At 37.1% G+C, this 19174-nt stretch overlaps 3 protein-coding genes across 3 annotated transcripts; all 3 read left to right on the top strand.

The window, feature by feature from the left end:
- Positions 1 to 946: 946 nt before the first annotated feature.
- LOC141657123 (cell division protein FtsZ homolog 1, chloroplastic) lies at positions 947 to 6030 on the top strand. The gene is made up of 6 exons (XM_074464258.1): positions 947 to 1379; positions 3021 to 3120; positions 3528 to 3757; positions 4191 to 4358; positions 4740 to 4973; positions 5552 to 6030. Exons 1-6 carry the CDS (start codon positions 1104 to 1106, stop codon positions 5813 to 5815), a joined length of 1272 nt encoding a protein of 423 aa, XP_074320359.1. The 5' UTR covers positions 947 to 1103; the 3' UTR covers positions 5816 to 6030.
- Positions 6031 to 7296: 1266 nt separating this feature from the next.
- Positions 7297 to 14399, top strand: LOC141657124 (serine/threonine-protein phosphatase PP-X isozyme 2). Its single transcript, XM_074464259.1, has 8 exons — positions 7297 to 7658; positions 8382 to 8534; positions 11099 to 11161; positions 11242 to 11327; positions 12570 to 12645; positions 12743 to 13011; positions 13111 to 13189; positions 13906 to 14399. The coding sequence occupies exons 1-8, from the start codon at positions 7518 to 7520 to the stop codon at positions 13954 to 13956; spliced, it is 918 nt and encodes a 305-aa protein (XP_074320360.1). The 5' UTR covers positions 7297 to 7517; the 3' UTR covers positions 13957 to 14399.
- Positions 14400 to 15643: 1244 nt separating this feature from the next.
- Positions 15644 to 17863, top strand: LOC141657122 (O-fucosyltransferase 23). The gene is made up of 2 exons (XM_074464257.1): positions 15644 to 15802; positions 16097 to 17863. The coding sequence occupies exon 2, from the start codon at positions 16204 to 16206 to the stop codon at positions 17482 to 17484; it is 1281 nt and encodes a 426-aa protein (XP_074320358.1). The 5' UTR covers positions 15644 to 15802; positions 16097 to 16203; the 3' UTR covers positions 17485 to 17863.
- The last annotated feature ends 1311 nt before the right edge of the window (positions 17864 to 19174 follow it).

The following is a 19174-nucleotide window of genomic DNA, read 5'->3' as shown; positions in this document are numbered from 1 at the left end:
AAAATATATTAATGATTAATTTATGGGTTATGCAACTTTAAGTAATTTTATTTAATGGAAAAACAAATTAATGGTAAGTAGAGGTAGCCCGGGCGAAGCCGGACACCAATACTAGTTTTGATACAATCTCTTATATTATTTCCTATTTCAATATAGTTCCCTATTTAAGATTTTCTTCTAGGTTTTTTTGATGATAAAAATTTCGTTCTCGAAAAGATGAGTTGTAGCTAAAAGATATGCTATTAAAAAAGTTGTAAAACAATATCATTAGATCTGTGTAAAAACGTTTTTTTTTTTCATTGAAACACATATTTCATGTTATGAGTCCTACTTAAATTGTTTTTTTTCCTCTCAAATGAAAATACAATAATGAAAACGTTAAAAAATAATGAATTGTCAATTTACACTCTATAAATATAGTATACTAAAAGGTAAAATTCTATAAATACCGTGCATGCATTGCACGGGACTTATACTAGTTATTACTCCTTTCCATCCAAACCAAAGGTTACATTTGACTTTTTGGCACTATTCATAATTGTAGAGATCTTTGGTATTATTAGTAATGTATAAGAGAAAATATAGTCATGCGAGATCTTGTTTGATTCATCGTCATGAATGCTATAAGAATATCAAGTTTTTATAATTTTTAATAATGTGTAACTAAAGATATTCACGTTGCAAAACGCGTTTCGGCAAGCGTAATAAAGTCAAATGTAACCTTTGGTTTGGATGAGAGAGACTACTAATTACTAAATATTTAGGGATAATGGTTTGTGTTCTATATAATAAACATTCGGATCCGATTATACTAAGTCAGGTCAATCCGTGGTACAAAGGTCAAGCTCAGGTCCTTAGTTTGGATGTTGTGTGACTATGTCGACGGATTATATTAGTAACAGGATTCGAACTCCGAAATAAATATCAGATCTGTTAAGTGCGTTTTAAGCCTTTGAAAATTGAAACCTTTCTTCTCTCTTCCTCAAGAGAAAAACAAAAGAGAGGCCAAGAACAAAACTCCCATTTCCACACACACCTTCACAAAATCAAACAAAATTCCCACAATTTTCCCTTCATTTCCCCCAAAATTCAAAAAAAAAAAAATGGTGACAATTACATTCACAAATGCCAATAATTTGGTATCATCTCCATCAATTTCCACCCAATTTAATACCAAAAAGCCTTTTAATTCTCTACCCAAAACATGTTCTTTCCACACAAAAACAAAAACAAGAAGAAATGGGCAAAATAGTAATTATACATCTTTTAGGGTTTCATGTTCTTCTTTCTCTTCCATGGAAAATGCTAAAATTAAGGTTATTGGTGTTGGTGGTGGTGGTAATAATGCTGTTAATCGTATGATTGGTAGTGGTTTGCAGGTATAAATTATTCATTTTTTTCCTACATTCCCCCAATTTATAGTTATTTTGCAGTAATTTGTTTTCAAGTTTTGAGCTTTCTGATTTAGTTAATAATCCCCATTTTGTTTTTATTGAAACCCGACACGGGTGCGTGTCCAAGTGTAAAAAATTGCATATTGGGGCTTAGAATTAGGTGTCCTAACTCCTAGGGTTAAGTGTTGAGGGTCGGATACGGGTACGCGAGAGGGAATACGAAGAGTCGGAGTGTCTGCTAAATAAGGTACATTCTTGGAATCTAGGGTTTTGTTTCTTTTTAAAGAGGAGTGGAGGTTAAGGGGAAATGTTGTAGCTTTAATTTGGATATGGGTACTCCCTCCGTCTCAGGGGTAGGGGTGGGGTAGGGGTATTTTAATCGAAGGTAAACAAATGATTGGGACATAGGGAGTATGTTTCTGTGACATAAATGGTGGGGTTCAGTTAATGTATTATACAACTGGTTGTATATACAACCAATTCAATGTAGTTGAGCTTTGTTATAAAGTTATCGAGCTCTATTGAGAAAGTTATCGAGCTATGATACAAAGTTATTGAGCTTAACAGAATAATTATTAAGCTCAATAACTTCGTAAAATAGCTCAATAACTTGTAAGATAGCTCAACAACTTTGTGTATGAGCTCAACAACTTGAGGCGGTTGTACAATGGTACTATACAACTGGTTGTAGGATAGTATTTGTGGGGTTCTTGATTAGATTAGTAATGGGTATATGAGCGTGGATTTTAATTGAATTGGGTTGGTCTCGCATTATATTATAAGCTTAGTAATTGTTTCATGGAAGCTCTCAAAGATCCTACATTCTCTTGGATTAGAATTTTTCATTTGTGTATGGAATAGTACGATTGATATCAATCGGGTATATGTTCGTTTGTAGCTGAGGATTGATCGTAACAGTTGAAACTATACCTGTCAAATCCTAAATTAGATGTATATCTATGCATTTGAAGCTGCTGCTGTTGTTGTAGAGTCAGTGTAGATGTGAATGCTCTTATTGCTAGATTGAATAGTATAACCAGAAAACCGTCTGCTTGCAAGCTTTTCAAGCATGTTTGTGATTTATATCCGTCTAGCGGTTTTAGTGATGTATAGAGAATGATTAGTGGTAGTAGTAGTAGTAGTAGTAGTAGTAGTAGTAGTAGTAGTAGTAGTAGTTGCTATCTATGTGTTAGAAATTGTAAGTTAGCTTGGATTTATTGAGACTATTAGCTACTTGTAGGGTCACTAAACTTATTTGAACTTTGTGAGTGTATCATGTAGTTGATGCTTGCTAGATTATGTCTAAATTTGGCATTACTTTATTAGAGATCTAACTAATTTAGAAACTCATGTTTTCATTTAAGTCTTACGAATTGTCTTCCTACTGAATTTGACGGTTGATTGTCGGCCACAATTTATTACATCAATCTTTTCATAATGGAATGTCTATTTTATTTCAACTTTTTGTTCCATACCATTAATTACCTTGGCTGGCTTCCAAGAAAGGCAGGGATATATCTGCTTTAGTCTTGCTAAAATGATTCTAAGGAATTTCAAATTTTTTGATAACGCAAACATAATAGTGCATGATTGCCTATTCTGATGTTACCTGTTTGGCTATGGCAGGGTGTTGATTTTTATGCCATAAACACAGATGCTCAAGCATTGTTGCATTCAGCTGCCGAGAACCCAATCCAAATTGGAGAGCTTTTGACCCGTGGATTAGGTCTGGCTCTGTTTTAGCTGTTACAACTGTGTGTGCATTTATCTTTCGTGTATGATTTGGATGTGAAGTTTCCATTTCCATTGGAGCAAGTGACCTATTCATTTGTTTCGACTATGATTGAATAAAGCAAAATGACTGTTAAACGGTTTGTGCTTCTTATTGTTGTGAGGTGCCAGTCTTTCAATGTATATTGTGACACAATTTTCATTATGGATCTTCCATAAACAGTTTGTTTATGTTTTATACACAGTGGTAAGACTGTGTACATTCGCGGGAAACTACATTTAGAGTCTTGTTTGGATGTTCATTCTGTAAATAACTGAATAGTTTTTGTGATCTGATGCATAATGATTTTAATTTGGCGTCTCTTTTTCACTTTTGATGGAATTGACTTCATAGTGATGCAGGTGCTGGTGGGAATCCATCATTGGGGGCTCAGGCTGCTGAAGAGTCCAAAGAAGCTATCGCAAATGCTCTCAAAGGATCCGACCTTGTTTTTATAACAGCAGGTATGGGTGGGGGTACAGGCTCAGGTGCTGCTCCGGTCATCGCTCAAATATCCAAGGATGCCGGTTACCTCACTGTAGGTGTGGTCACCTATCCCTTCGGCTTTGAGGGGCGCAAAAGGAATTTGCAGGCAGGTGCCACTTTGATTTTCTGGATTAGACTCTTAGTACATAAAGTCTTAAACACTATTCCTGTTTGAGTTGAAACAGTTACCTTATCAGTGAACAAATTATACTTCAAAGTTTGTTTTGCGCAAAAATTAATGTACAATATTAGAGCGAGATGCGCGATGTAAGCTGATGAAAGATGTATGTCAACAAACATAATGGCAACATATAACATACACAAAAAGGAAAAATTCCAAATGGGAAGTTTATTAGTGGGTGTCACAAAAAAGGTTCTTTTCATAGACGAATAGATTACTTTTTAATTTTGAAGTTCTCTCTTAGGTCTCTCAATGCTTTATAATCTTTTTCAACTGAAGCCTTCATCTTATATTCACATTATGTTTGAGATTCGGGCCCCCAGGTAATTTCTGAAATGTTCTTTTTTGCTCTCTTCAGGCGCTGGAAGCAATAGAAAAGCTGCAGAATAATGTCGATACTCTAATTGTGATACCTAATGACCGTCTTCTGGACATTGCTGATGAGCAAATGCCTCTTCAGGATGCTTTTCAGCTCGCTGATGATGTTCTCCGCCAGGGAGTTCAAGGCATTTCAGACATAATCACAGTAAGTGCCTCGACTGAACACTGAAGTAAATGTTCCCTTAGTATTGTTCTACTAGTTTAGTTCTTGAATTGTTTGGCATTAAGATAAATGTCTAGCAGGAGATGTAGAAACCGCCATTTTGGACAAATTTGCTATGATCAGTGAACAATTAAATTATTGCTCGATAGAATTTGAGATGTTCTGGACTTCTCTGATATTTCTCAACCTAAGAGACTAAGACGTAGGTAGCATGAAAAAGACACAGAAATGACAATCTTAGTTGTAGGAATAGCGGTCGTGTTTGATTACTTCACTGATAATTTAGATATGAATGTGGTGCATATACGGGCAATTACATCTATTAGTTTATGTGAACTTTGAATGTTTTCATATTTTTTCCAGATACCTGGACTTGTAAATGTAGACTTTGCGGATGTCAAAGCAGTAATGAAGGACTCTGGAACGGCAATGCTTGGAGTAGGTGTTTCTTCCAGTAAGAATCGGGCAGAAGAAGCAGCTGAACAAGCTACTTTGGCACCTCTTATCGGATCGTCTATACAATCTGCTACAGGCGTTGTATACAACATAACTGGTGGAAAAGACATAACATTGCAAGAAGTTAACCGAGTTTCACAGGTACTGTTATAATTTACATTCTTGATTTCTTGCAATGTTACCCAGTCTCTTTAGTCAACAAGGCCAAAATAGGAACATACATGAGATAAATGGTAGCGGTTGCTTCATTTGCCGAAATTATGTGAAAAACTACTGTTACATCTGGTGTATCCAAAAAACACAAATGGGCGCTCAAAATGCGCGATTTTTCACAACCATCAGGTTTTTTTTACATTTACTCCGTACTTGTTTAAATATCTATAGGACTTTTCTCTTAGAAAAGCTAAACTAAAATAAGATGGTTCTATACTGAGATTAACCCATTAAGGCATTAACCTTATAAATATGGAGTATATAAGGACTTGAATCTGTCTCTCATATAATTATGTGAGACTGTTTCATACAAGACTCGCGTCCTCTGCCAAAAGGTGTTCCACAGTATTCTGTTCTCTTTTCTGCTATCCACACCTCATAATTTTGACCATATTTTCTCGCGTTTTCCCTGTCCTTTTTTTGCCTCACTTGTTTAGTGATATTACATGATGATACATGTCCGCCAATCCCACATCACTCACAACTAAAGTTTTTGATATGATCAGATTGTAACAAGCTTGGCGGATCCATCAGCCAACATAATATTCGGTGCTGTCGTCGACGAACGGTACAATGGGGAGATTCATGTGACAATCATAGCAACAGGATTCTCCCAGTCATTCCAAAAATCAATACTGTCAGATCCCAAATCTGCAAGACTGGTCGAGAAAGTCGCTGCTCAGGAACTCAAAGGATCCGCTATGCCTCTCAAATCTCCCTCTCCCAACTCATTACCACCTCGACAGCCTTCAAGAAAGCTCTTCTTCTAACTCACTCGAAACTTTCCCATCTTTGTAACCCCCTATGGTTATATGTTTTGTAATGATTTTGTTCCCAATCAATGTTATCTTTCCCCTTTTCTTCATCTTCCTTCCTCCTCGTCTCGCTTTTGTAGTTCGTCTTTGTTATGCCTATTTTGCCTGGTTGTAAATTGCTTCCCTAAATTATGGGAATTTTTCATCATTAGTTATTGTTTTTCTAAGGCTTAATACAATGATTTCAGATGGAAGGGAAAGCAGTGACATATGTCATAATTCTGCTATTACAGTCAAATTACAGTCGATTTATAGTCGGAGAAAATTTTCCGTTTGGTTCGAAGGAAGTCACAGGGGTTAATAACCATGAGGAGTTATCTTCCCATACAGTTCCATCTCCTGTATTTATGTCTCATCTTTCTTTCTTTCCCTTCTTTTTCGATTACTCGTATATAACTATGCATGTAACATTGTAACCCCTTAAATTGTGTTATACTTTATCAGTTTATCCCCCAACCATGGAGTTTTCTAATGGCCTCCTATGTAACCCCCGCTACTTTGTCTGCTTGTTTTAGCGCCGAGCAGAGTTGGGTGTCATTCGCTGCGCCTGATTTTGAATTGAGCAATGCCGTGTTGGCCCAATGCCTTCGTGAGGACTGTGACCCAGCTTCCACCCGTTTTCAAACCAAAAGTAACGCAAAGCCTTTCCGTAAAGCTGATAAACAAATAAGGTTTTGTCAAGTTAGTGACCTTGTCAATATCAAATGTCATTTTTTTTTCCTAACCCAAACCTGAACCAGTTACAGAAGGAGATAAATAGTCTCAACCTTAACTTAGACTACTTAATTTTCCCTTAAAGCGAAGTGACTCGACTAGTTTATCTTTAGCGTACCATTTTCAACCCGCTTAATCCGTATAACCTAGCAAGTAGTGTTGTACTCGGGCTAGGTTCGGCCGGGCTGGGCTGACCGGGGGACTAGGCAGGCTCACTTGACTAGGCCCTGAACTGGCCCGTGGGAGGGGCGAGCTTGGCTAGGCTGGATGGTTTTGTGACCCGGGCTAGTGGCCCTCACCTATTTTTTTTCCTAAATGGCTAGATTATTGAAACCCGGGCCCGTCCTGTGTATTGGGCGGGCCTTGAACGGGTTTGGGCAGGCCGAGCCAAAAGTGGTCCTTGTGGTGGGTCGGGCCAGCTGACTTGTTGCTTTGGCTAGCTCTACTAGCACCCATAAACTAAAATGATATGCTCAATTTTTAAACGGGTTAGGTGGATTACCAACTAAACATGATGTACTTCTTATGATTTATTCGTGTTGGAGGACTTTAACCGTAAATCCATAACCCAGTCCCATTAAATTTCTTGTTATGTCACCTCGGGTTCGGGTTCGGGTTCTTGTTGTGTTCTCAAATCAGATCAATGATTGGTCACCTCTAAGTAGAGCACAAAATGGATGTCAGGTAGATTCGAACCCACACACATGAGCACATGAAACCCCATCCCACGGCCCAATAAAACCTGTCCACACATATCCTTCCATACAAAAACACCCCCAAATTTCCCAAAAATTAAATTAAAAAAAATCGCAATAAAATAAAACCCAGTGAGTTAACTCGCTCTCAAGCTCACTCACTCAGTCACTCGTTCCTCTCTTCACTCTCACGAGGAGAGAGAAAACTAGAGTGAACCAAAAAATCTGCTAAAAAAACAGGTTTAAAAATGTCAGATTTAGATAAACAAATTGAACAATTAAAAAGATGTGAACCCTTAAAAGAATCAGAAGTTAAATCACTTTGTCTTAAAGCTATGGAGATTTTAGTTGAAGAAAGTAATGTTCAAAGGGTTGATGCTCCTGTTACTGTTAGTAATTCTTCTTCTTCTTCTTTTTGTTAATTTTTTCTCGGTTTTTGAGTGATTTTGGTTTTTAATTTTTGTGTGTGTTTGTTTGTTTTGTTAATCTTTGGTTTAATTTTAGTGGGTAGTTTCTTGATTTTGATTTTGTAATGTTGTTTGGTGGGGTTGGTTTTCTTGGGTTATTCGGAAACAGCCTCGTTCTGCTGGGTAATTTGCGGGAGTGATTGAGGCATTGAGATAATGTTGTTGTCGCTGTTTGATGGCGGAGATTTGTAGTTGTTTGTTACAGTAATTGGATTTGATGAGTATGTTATGCTGATGCTTCATTGAGTTTGTTGTATTTAAGGTGGAAAGGGAAAAGTAGTGAAATAATTTGATTGAATCTAATTAGGGTTCTTAATTAGTTGATGTATCTTCCTGTTTTATTTGTGAAGAGAATGAAACTGTGAAATCGATATTCTCACAATATACATGATTACAACTTTTAGAATATGATGATTTGAAATTAGTTGTGTAGATGAATCGGATATGGGGAAATTAGTTGGCAATGGATGATCAAATGCGGACGATAAATGTAGGATTGAGGGATTATCAGTTGCTTGAATAGTTGAATGCTATCAGCTTATCACCCTATCAGGCTGTTTTAAGCTCTGAAATACTGTATGATAGTCGAGCTTTAGTAGGGTGCATGATATGTAGATGTAATGTTTACTTTACTGTCTTTCTCAGATATGTGGTGATATACACGGGCAGTTTTATGATGTAAAAGAGCTGTTCAAAGTCGGTGGTGATTGTCCGAAGACAAACTACTTGTTTCTTGGAGATTTTGTGGATAGAGGGTTTTACTCTGTTGAGACTTTCCTCCTACTTCTTGCCCTTAAGGTATTTTCATGCTTCTAACCTCTGTGGAACGAGATTCTTTTGAACTGAGCTGATTGATGCACTATGGTTTAGTTCATTCCTGCTAGATTAGTACTTTGCTTTATCTAATGTAATGTGTGGTGAAAACATCTAGAACCAGTGAATGTTCATGAGATGGATTCTCATTCAGTATTTTTTTACAGCAACTGACAAAACAGTCACTTATTGCTTTTTCGATAACTGCGCTAGAGTGAATTTGTTTCCAGTTAGTTTCAGTGTGACATCCAGGGGATGTTGGTCGTTATTTATTGTCATTGCCTGTTGTGATGTAAGATAGATGAAGTGTGTTGATGTCTTGTGTAATGTTAGGGTTCAAGGGTTTAAAAGATATAGAGTAGATAGAGGTTATAAGCTCTTTACTTTGCATCATTTGCTGAAGTATGCCATAATTGTTGTATGCATTTCCGATTCTTAAATTTATGTTGTCTTTCTAGAGATATAGGTTAAGAGAAGTTTAGATTATCCACTTATGCTAGTTTGGAGATTCTAAGAAAATAATCTTTTTAAGCGATATAATGGGGGAAAGTCTTAATTGATGTGGATGCTACCGATGAATAATTCTTGCATATTCCCTTACTATGCTACCTTACGTTGAGCCAATAAACCCCTTGGAAAAGACTGACCAAACTCGAAGTTTTTTTTTCCTGGAAGCTTAGATGTGAGCTCTTTCCTGTGGAATGATATCAAAGGAGATGCTAGATCAGTCCTCTCTGTACACATTTATTTTTGACAATTCTTACATATGGGTGGGGGATGGGGCGGGAGTGGTTGGTGGTTTGAACCTGCTATGTCCTTTCACTGTTGACTTCCAGATGACAAAAGCTCAGCTCTATCCTTGCTGAGTAAAACGCAGAATGAGAGCAATTCTGACATTACAGTCATGTATACCCTTGAAACGTGGAAGTACCTCTACTAGTCTCAAGTGTTGAAGCTGGCAGTAAAAACAGGCAAAAAGAAACGCTTAGAATGCTTGGGGATGGGGCTTGAATTAACTCAGTCTCTGGAAGAGGCCCCGGATGAGCAAAGCGCTTTAGTCTGGTCGGAAGATTTGAGGTCCTAGTAGATCTTGACTCACTCACTTCAAGAAACCAAAAAATGGGTAGATCACGAGTGAATAGAAATCCAAAACTGCAGTCAATGCCAATTGACTTACTTTCATAAGTAAGGACAAGAAATAGATATATAAAAAAAAGCCCGTGAGCCAATCAGTATAGATTTTTATGTTTCCAAGAGCTAGAGATGCTTCACAGATATGGAACCTCCCTTCAAAACGCCATGGGAACTAGTAGAAGAGGAGCATATCAATTTTGTATTTGGGAACTTATATGATGGAACAATATTTCAGAAGCATAATATTTGTATTGTGGGCTCTAGCTTCTACCAATTACTAAATAAAATAGTGAGTTATGAAGTCTTATTTTGGGAACGATAGTGTATTGGGGGTTGTCAATTACGCTCCCTAGCTCTAAGCCTCCAACCACTTTAGTGCCATCCACATACACAGATCTCTATCTTATTGTAGAATCACTAATTCATCTTTTAGACCCATCTTTTATCTGCACCAGACATCTCAACACTGTTTGGCTGCCATTGCACTTGGTTCTGATTCCGCGAGCTATCCTACGTCAATGTAATTGCAAAAGTTTCTGTGATTGGTTTCTTGACACCGCCATCATTTATCGTTTAAGGTTGTGCTGCCAGTCTGTCTTAGAATTTGTCTTGGCCCTCTTTTTAAGATAATATCATATTTCCTCATCCACATACTTAGGGCCTTATTTGAGCGTAGGGTTTGATTCAAGTGGACCAAGAAATGGGGGCAATGAGCTACAGTTACACTATTTTCCTCACTTCTATCTTTCACCTCCATCACTTTCCTCCATTTTTTTAGTTCATTTTAGCTCTATTACTCCCCTAATAATTAGTTAATTACCTTCATCCCAAGCAAGCCCTTAATATGAGTTAACATCCCTTGGATCAGTTATGCCTCCCGTTTGTAATTAGACCTCAAAGGCTCAACTGTCTTTGGAACACACCTGTGCAATTGTGTTAGCATGAACCATCTCAGTGCTAGATGGCTAGCAGTGCAAAAGAAAGTTGCTTATGCATTAGGAGGTAGGAGGTCTTTGTACTCACCTCTTTTTGCATGGGATAAATCAAGTTAGCTGGCCTTCTTTTGGTTGACTGGAGTGGAGGAAAAAGGAGAATCTGATGAAAACAGCCGATTCAGTGACTATGTAACATTTGTGGCATAACACCCTAAAACTTGAGATTTTAATTGATCAATTGTTCTTCTGCATTGATGTGCTTCTCATTTTGTTATTTTTATTCTTGTCATTATTTTTGTCAACCCATCTCCCCATCAGTCTCTTATATACTCAGAGGACACGTTAACTTGAGTTCATGGTTTGCAGTTCCCCTCTTCTGTAAATTGGATGAAATGTTCAGAGAACACAATTTTTGCCCTTTCTCATTTATTTTCTCTCATTTGACTAAATGTATGTGTCTAATCTAGTTAGTACATTTAGGTCAGATATCCAGATCGGATAACGCTAATCAGAGGGAACCATGAGAGCCGTCAAATTACTCAGGTTACTCAGTGTCCTATCTTTTTTTTCCGGCTTCCTTTCTGATTTTGCTTTTGGAAGTGTCTGATGTTTTTTTTCTCCAGGTATATGGATTTTATGATGAATGCCTCCGCAAATATGGCTCTGTAAATGTTTGGAGATATTGCACTGATATATTTGATTATTTAAGGTTTGCTCATCTTTAAAGCTAACTTTTTAACTTTTTTGTTCGGTGTGGCCTTGTAAAGTTAGATGTTGATAACTACAGAGTTTGAGGCAATACATAGTCAGTTAATCCTTCATAGTCCAAATAAGCTTCTGACTGCGCTATACTTTTAATATAATTCAATATTTTAAATATAAAACAATCGTAGTTTCTTAGGCCATGTCTCATAAATCATAATACGAAACTGATATCAGGAATGACTAAGATGTCTGGAGAGAAAACTCGAATAAGTTAGTGGATGGAAACTTTCTAATTAAGTGAAGGGATTTGGTTCAAGTTCCTTAGTCTGTGTGCTTCTTCCCTCCTTTGCATGGTTAGGGATTTGATCGTCGGATCTCCGAATCAAATCATCCGTACTAGGATGGAAATCATTCATGAACTAGGTTGTCAAAGTTATTCATATTTGAACCTAGTTCAGGATAGGTAGCGTCTGAACTAAAACTCATTGCTTGAACCAAATTGAACTCTGAATCAAGTCGTACTGCTTCTACCTCTATTCTCTAGGAAGGTGAAGTTTAGGAATTTAGTTACAGGATTGTATAATCGTTATCAGTATTGATGACAACTTGAAGGTCTTACTGGACTAAGATGTGTAAATGACGTGAAAATGCTCTGTTGTCATTCATTAGGGTCATTCTCGTTAATCCTTGAATTTGTCAACAATTTTACTGCATCCAGAGTCTAATGAATTAAGAAGCTAGTACTGCTCTGTCATGAAGCTAGCCTGCTACTGTGGTTAGTATATGGCTTTGTTCATTTCTTAGCTTGATAAGCACGCCTTGAGGACCCTTAAACCGAAGGGTCCGTGAGACACTAGCCAATACGCTTCAATGTGCCTTATAGATAAAGTGCACCTAGCCAGGCCGCACTACTTTGCAATTAACATTTTTTTCCTTCTAGTTCTATTATTGTGACATTCCCTTTGCCACATTATCCCTAACTTTTACTTCTTCATGTTGGCCCTCTTAAATCCAAAAGGGTATTGTTGCACAAAAGCTATATGTTGAAAATGCAAATTTGTTTGCAAAAAAAGGTGTGCTTCGTCTCTAGGAGGCATAAGCCGTAGCGCAGGCCCTTGCGCGTTGTTGCCATGGGCCTTTGTCGCCTTGGTGTGCTTCGTGCCTTTTAAAACTAAGGTTCATTTTAAAAGTCTAGCTTCACCTTTTCTTTAATGATGCCTGAATTCTGCTTATGCCTTCATGACAGTCTATCAGCTCTGATAGAGAATAAGGTATTTGGCGTTCATGGTGGTCTTTCTCCCTCCATGACATCTTTGGACCAGGTAAAATCTAGTATATCCAAAATTATTCTTGGTAGCCATTGGTTTTCTTTCTCTAATTAGGAAATACGAGTAGGAATTAAAGCAATCTGTTTTCCAGATACGGGCAATTGACAGAAAGCAAGAAGTTCCACACGATGGTGCAATGTGTGATCTCTTATGGTCGGACCCTGACGATGCAGTGGATGGTTGGGGAATGAGTCCTCGTGGAGCTGGCTACCTTTTTGGCGCCACTATTGTCTCTCAATTTAACCATGCAAATAACGTCGATTATATATGTCGTGCACATCAGCTGGTAATGGAAGGTTTTAAGTGGATGTTCAATGAGCAAATTGTTACAGTATGGTCAGCTCCTAACTACTGTTATAGGTAATTTTTGTTCTGACCGATGCATATCTGTATGGATTATATATCTAGTGCGAACACCCAAAGGTTACTCAATCTGTTTAATTTCTCATGCAATTTTAGATGCGGTAATGTCGCTGCAATACTTGAGCTTGATGAGAATCTTAACAGGAAGTTCCGTGTTTTTCACGCAGCTCCACAGGTTTGTACCACTAACTTGCTTTTCATTGTTGAATAATTATACTTAGTGTAACCAATTTCTACTGGCAAAGATTCCCATTTTCATTCTTCTTGGCTTGGTTTTTAGCCCTACAAGAACGTACTATTAAGCTACTTGTGTGAAGCATTTATGGAAATCTGAAAGTACCTTTAAGAAGCTAGCTTAAAATCTGAAAGTAGCTAACTTGTGACCGAAAAGTTGCATTTTGTGGTCTAGAATAAGCAGGGACCAGATCCTTTGTGTCCAAATCGTACGGCCATTTTTTTCTGCATTTTGTTCAAGTTTGGTGTTAAGATTTTTTGGTTTTTACAATCTTGTACAATAAAATTAGTTTTAATGGGACACACTTGAAGGTCTCGCCACTTGACAATAGACATCGTGCTGGGTGTCGGATATGCAATACGTTGTCAAAGCGAAGTGTTTGGTGTATAGGTGGTGACTTCATAGCTCTCTTACTGGGACTGTTACAACTTCATTCAGACACTTTTAAGCTAGCTTGACTTCATACCTCTCCTTGGGCAGTAAAATTAGACGTGTCTATCAAAATTATCAGATTTGAGGGTCTGACCCTTAGTCTGACACTGATATTCAGTTTCTGTGCTCGAATCCCGCTAACAACACTGATATTCAGTTTCTGTGCTTATAGTGTATTTTATCAGTTGATGAAATTGCATGGTTTCTACTTTTAACCAATTCAGGAAGCAAGAGGAGCTCCAGCTAAAAGGCCTGCACCTGATTACTTTCTCTGAAGATGGTTCTGTTCACCATTCACACTATACTGAATCAACGATAATTTATCGTTATTTAATGGCAAAGATAGTTTATTGGGCAATTTGACAGTCAATCCTCCCAAATCTTTGAAGGAATCATACTCAAGAATTCACTTATGGTCCCAGACAGCTTTGGATTCTGGCCATCCCCAATATAACGATCTTGTTTACGCTTGTGCTTGCATTAGTGGTTGTGTATCGTGGTACTTTCTATTATGGCATTAATAGAAAAGCTGTCCTATCTATTGAAAATCCGGCATAGGAGAGGAGGGTTGTCGTTGTGAACAGGGTTTTATCATGTCGATTGTTGTATCCATAAAGATAAGTAGGATCATATTTGTGTAATTGCTAATATTTCAGTTTTGAATGTCTTTAGGCATTATTGAGGCCAACTCGAGTTGTGCATTATTTATTCATCAAAATCATTGGACCAATGCCTGTCACTTTTGCAAGTATTATAGTCAATTGGTCATCTAGCAAAATTAGAGTTGATGAATTTGACTACAAACCACGTAGGGTTCGATTCCTGATAAATGAACTATTTAAACCTATAGTTTTCGATTCTAAATTACCCCATTTTTTTGGAATTCTAAATTATATCAAAAGATTATAAGTTCATAAAAGCCCATTCCCATTTTTGAATAGATCTACTAATTTTTGATTTCTAGTTATAATCTTGAACTAAGAAATAGAGATGAATTTAGCATTGTAGAATATTATTTTTACAAAAGGATTTCAAAATCAATTTAATACCAAATGAATTTAATGAATTTTTTTTTTTAAATTTGCATGATGTGATATTTGACGTCACTTGCCCTATTTTAACCCATTATTCAACCCTCTTCCTCGGTCCTAATTATTTATTTACAGTTGATTAATATAAAAGTAAACAAATTATTAAGACGAATGGAATATTTGGGCAGTGGAATTGAGTTACGCTAGATTATTATTCAAAATCCAAATATGCAATTGAACCCAAATCACCTCTAGATAGGTAGATAGCATAGTGGAATAACAAAAGAATAGTTTCGATAGCTTATTTCTAAACGTATGATTGTAGCCTTGTAGGCTTGTAGCCATACCCAAATCATCTGGTAATCGATTATGTAAAATGAAACTAAAACAAATCTCTCAATTAAAAATCACAAGACAACATAAAAATAGGGGAGAGATTCGCAACAGACTGCAATCCAATCTCAAACCCATATAGACCTGGCAAATGGGTCATTCAGGTTCGGGTTGGGTCACATCCGCTCGGGTTATTTTCGGGTTAATAACTTATCGGGTCACTTTCGGATCGGGTCATTTTTGGATCGGGTCAATCTGGGTCGTTTGGGTCAATCGGATCATTTTGGGTTACTTAAGTTGTGTCACTTTCGGATCACCTTCGGGTCTTGGGTCGGGTCAGCTTTGCCAGCCATGACCCACCTAACCGTAAATGAAAATCACAAAATCTCATTGAAGACGGCACGTATCCGTCACTTTGGAGTGACGGATACCATTTCCTCTCACAAATGACCCAAATAGAGGAGAGAGGGAAGCACATGGGGTGCCCCCACCTTGTCCTCCTATCCGTTTTGTGAGTGATATTGACCCCACCTAACCGTAATTGAATGAAAATAGCTCAAAAGTTTTATAGACATTATTGAGCTCGTGAACCCCAATTTGCCCAAATCCCGAACCATATTCGGGTCACAATACAATACAACTGGAAAAGGATGAACATGATTGTGACTTGTGTCTCACTTCTGTAAAGAAAGCATCACGTAACATTCAAGGTCCCTAATTCTTTTGTCTCATTTTCTTCCTTTATAATTGATTGAATGTAAGTACCATATTCAATAATCACTCTACCCTCTTAAATTTTCCTTATTATTACTTAGTTTCATACTTTTTGCTTGTTTTTCGGGCATTTTTTTATCTGGGTTTTGTACATTCTTGCTATTTTATGTAATTTATGATCAATTAATAGCAGAATTAAAGTGGGTTTTTGATTATTTGTATTGGGTTTTGGTTAATTTTTGGAGACTTTATACATTTTTGAAGGATTCTTAATGTTCCCTTCATTGAATTGATGATGTTAATTTGCATGTTTGTTGTTAAATTACAATGTTGGTAGATTGCCCCGACTGTCAGTAGCGGATACTTCTTGTCTACACCAAAAAAAAAACAATGTTGGTAGATTTTTAAGGAGGTGAAATTGATTAGTTGTTGTTATACTATCTTATGGGTTTTTGGGGCTGTAAAGTTTGTAACTTTACCAAATTTCCATTGAATTCATGGCCTTGGAAATGCTTGGTTTTAGTTACTATTGTCATGGTTTATAAAGCAATGTTGTTGTCCAAGATTTCTTGGAGTAATGTGAATGGGAAGGATGGAGTTATTGGGTTAGAGGAGGAGTGGGATTATGGCGTTCGTCGTGATAAGTTTGTGGAGGTTCCACAGATTGTTTGGGGGTTAAACAATCAAAAGATAGCATTTGCAAGAGCGTGCTTGACTGCTAGAATGCTTAATCGAACTCTTTTGATGCCTAGTTTGAGTGCTTCTTTGTTCTACAAGGAAATTGATCAGTTAGAGCCTATTTCGTTTGATAAGGTGTTTCAGTTGGAGAAGTTTAATTCGATGTGTAATGGGTTTGTTCGAGTGGGTAGGTATTCTGAAGTTTTGAATGCGTCTGAAGTCGTGGAGTTGACGAAGGGGAGTGGAAGGAAGTGGACTGATGAGAGAGATATTGGACAGTTAAGGGAGTTTGGAAATGATCCTTATGATGAGTATGAAGTTATTCGGATTTTAGGAAAAAACCCGTTTTTGTGGAATGATCATTGGCCTGTCAAGGAATATGCTAAGGTGTTTGAGTGCTTGGTTTTGGTAGATGAGCTTGCAAAAGAAGCCGATCGAGTTATTTCTAGGATCAGAGAGGCAGTGCCAAGGAAGACAGGGTCCTTGGAGCCTGCTCCTTATATGGCTGTCCATATGAGAATCGAGAAAGATTGGATGATTCATTGTAAGAAACGAGAGCAGCGATCCAAAATTAATGAAATTTGTAGTAGCAAAGAAGAGATTACTCAAAGAGTAGGTAACATTAAGGGGTTAAATAAACCGTTAGCTGTTTACCTAGCTGTTGCCGATAGTCTACTGGAAGACGAGACTATATTAAGCGGCTGGGATGATGGCTTGCTTCCTTTTGAGAAAAAGAGATTGGGTGTGAAGGACATATATGACAAGTATCCATATCTTATTAAGTCTGCCATTGACTATGAAGTGTGCTTAAGAGCCAATGTTTTCGTTGGTAACAGCTTTTCTACATTTTCTAATTTAATAGTACTTGAGAGGACACAAAAGATGATCCACTCAGGTCTTTCAAGTACATGCAGTTCTGGCTTAAGCTGGCCTTCATATGCCTACAATATTAAGGGGGATTTCGATGGTCCAAAAAGATGGATGACAAACATGTCAGATATTAGCCTCCAGACCATTAGCTATGGTACCAACCAGGTCTCTTGTTGAACAGTTGCCCTATGGATTTACTCACGCTTCAGTGTAAAAGTTGATTCTTTGCCATTTATCGACTCTGCTGCATGCTTGAAGAAGCAGGATTTGCATTTTCTTTGATATCTCTGCATAGAAGAATCCGGCTGTGAACCTCATGGCATACTATTGGGATGAGCCTACCGAATCAAGGTATATCAGCTTCAGTGAATATCCGAGTCTATTTTTGGTACTATACATTCTTTTGTTGATATACATACCATTTTATGTTTCAATGTAGTAAAATTTTTTATAGAGCTAGGATGAAATATCCCTCCAAAGTATGAAATCAACTTTGTAAGTGTTGTAAACTATTTATGCTGGTCTTTATATTGAATTCAGATTCAGGAAACTTGGGATACATTGATTTATTTATTAATGTTCTCTATTCATTTAATATAGTGAGATCTTGTTCCTTTTAGTTTTGGGATACCATCTTCCAAACTTATCGGTGATAGCCTATCTGCTATATAGGACTTTTTATGGAATAACAACACATATATGAGAGTATTGAGACAGGCTCACATGTGAGCCCAACCCGTTAACCATATACGGAGTTACAAAATAAGCAATACCTGAATATTTGACTATCTGACTTTAGTTTTGTGAGGTACTTCTGTAGTTTCTCCACTTCATTTCATTTTTGCTGGTACACAACTATTCTATGGTACTCGTAATATTTAGCATTTGCACGCTTTATAATACATAAATGGTGATGAAGTCAATAATCTTATTGATGAGATTTCAAATTTCATACTTTTGCCTATTGTTTTCGTATTTTATTGTGGATTTCTAACATGACTGCTGCTGAAAGTCCGGAGTGCAGCAATTTGACGATGCAGTATGTCATTTGGGAGTATTCATCTTGGCATATTTCATTTAGACCACCTCCCTCCATTTCCCTTCCTTTCCTTTTCCCTCAAATTCCCGTATCCAAACACTTGCTTAATGTGTATAGAATTTGAGAAGTTACCTCCTATAATAATTGAGAAATTTATACTGGCCAGTGGCCATATTATACACTTGTCTGTGCTCTTAAGTCTTGAATCTCGAATGAGACATCGAAGTAAGAAGGATAGATCTACTTCCATTGAGAGGAGCCTGAAGAATGTTGAGCTATTTCAGGTTTGATTCTGTTTGCTCTTTTTAATTATGAAAAACATTGGTCTAATTTTGCAATCTGTGTGTGTGTTTTCATGTTATTTTATATGCTTCATTTCATCGAGTAGGACAATATATACTAAGACCATATTTGATTTCGGATTTGGGGTAATCTAGAGTTGTAGTCTGGTATTAAGCATTGATTAGAGAGTTGAGACTTTCCCTTGTAGTCATCATGGTATTAGATCTCGATTTGAGACTTGTCTCGAAATCTGTCGATTTTGGTCGTCATTTTACAAATCAGCCAATACCTTGATAACTCAAAACCTTGATTACTCGGCCGCGGACGATTTTTGATGACATGCATGTAGCCTTTATTGATGGTAAATATCAGAAGCATGGTAATTTTAAAGATTGTGTGTCACTCTTTAATAATTGGTCTCATAAGATTTTTCAGATTCAACGTACCGTAGATCATTATATATCTACTTTATTTCTCAATAGGGAAACGAATAAATCTTGATTTCTTTCATTATGAAATATTTTTCATTTGTTCGGAAAAACTAAT

This window comes from Silene latifolia, chromosome 5 (assembly GCF_048544455.1).
Source record: "Silene latifolia isolate original U9 population chromosome 5, ASM4854445v1, whole genome shotgun sequence".
Lineage (NCBI taxonomy): Eukaryota > Viridiplantae > Streptophyta > Magnoliopsida > Caryophyllales > Caryophyllaceae > Silene > Silene latifolia.
This window is presented reverse-complemented; position numbering and strand designations above follow the sequence as displayed.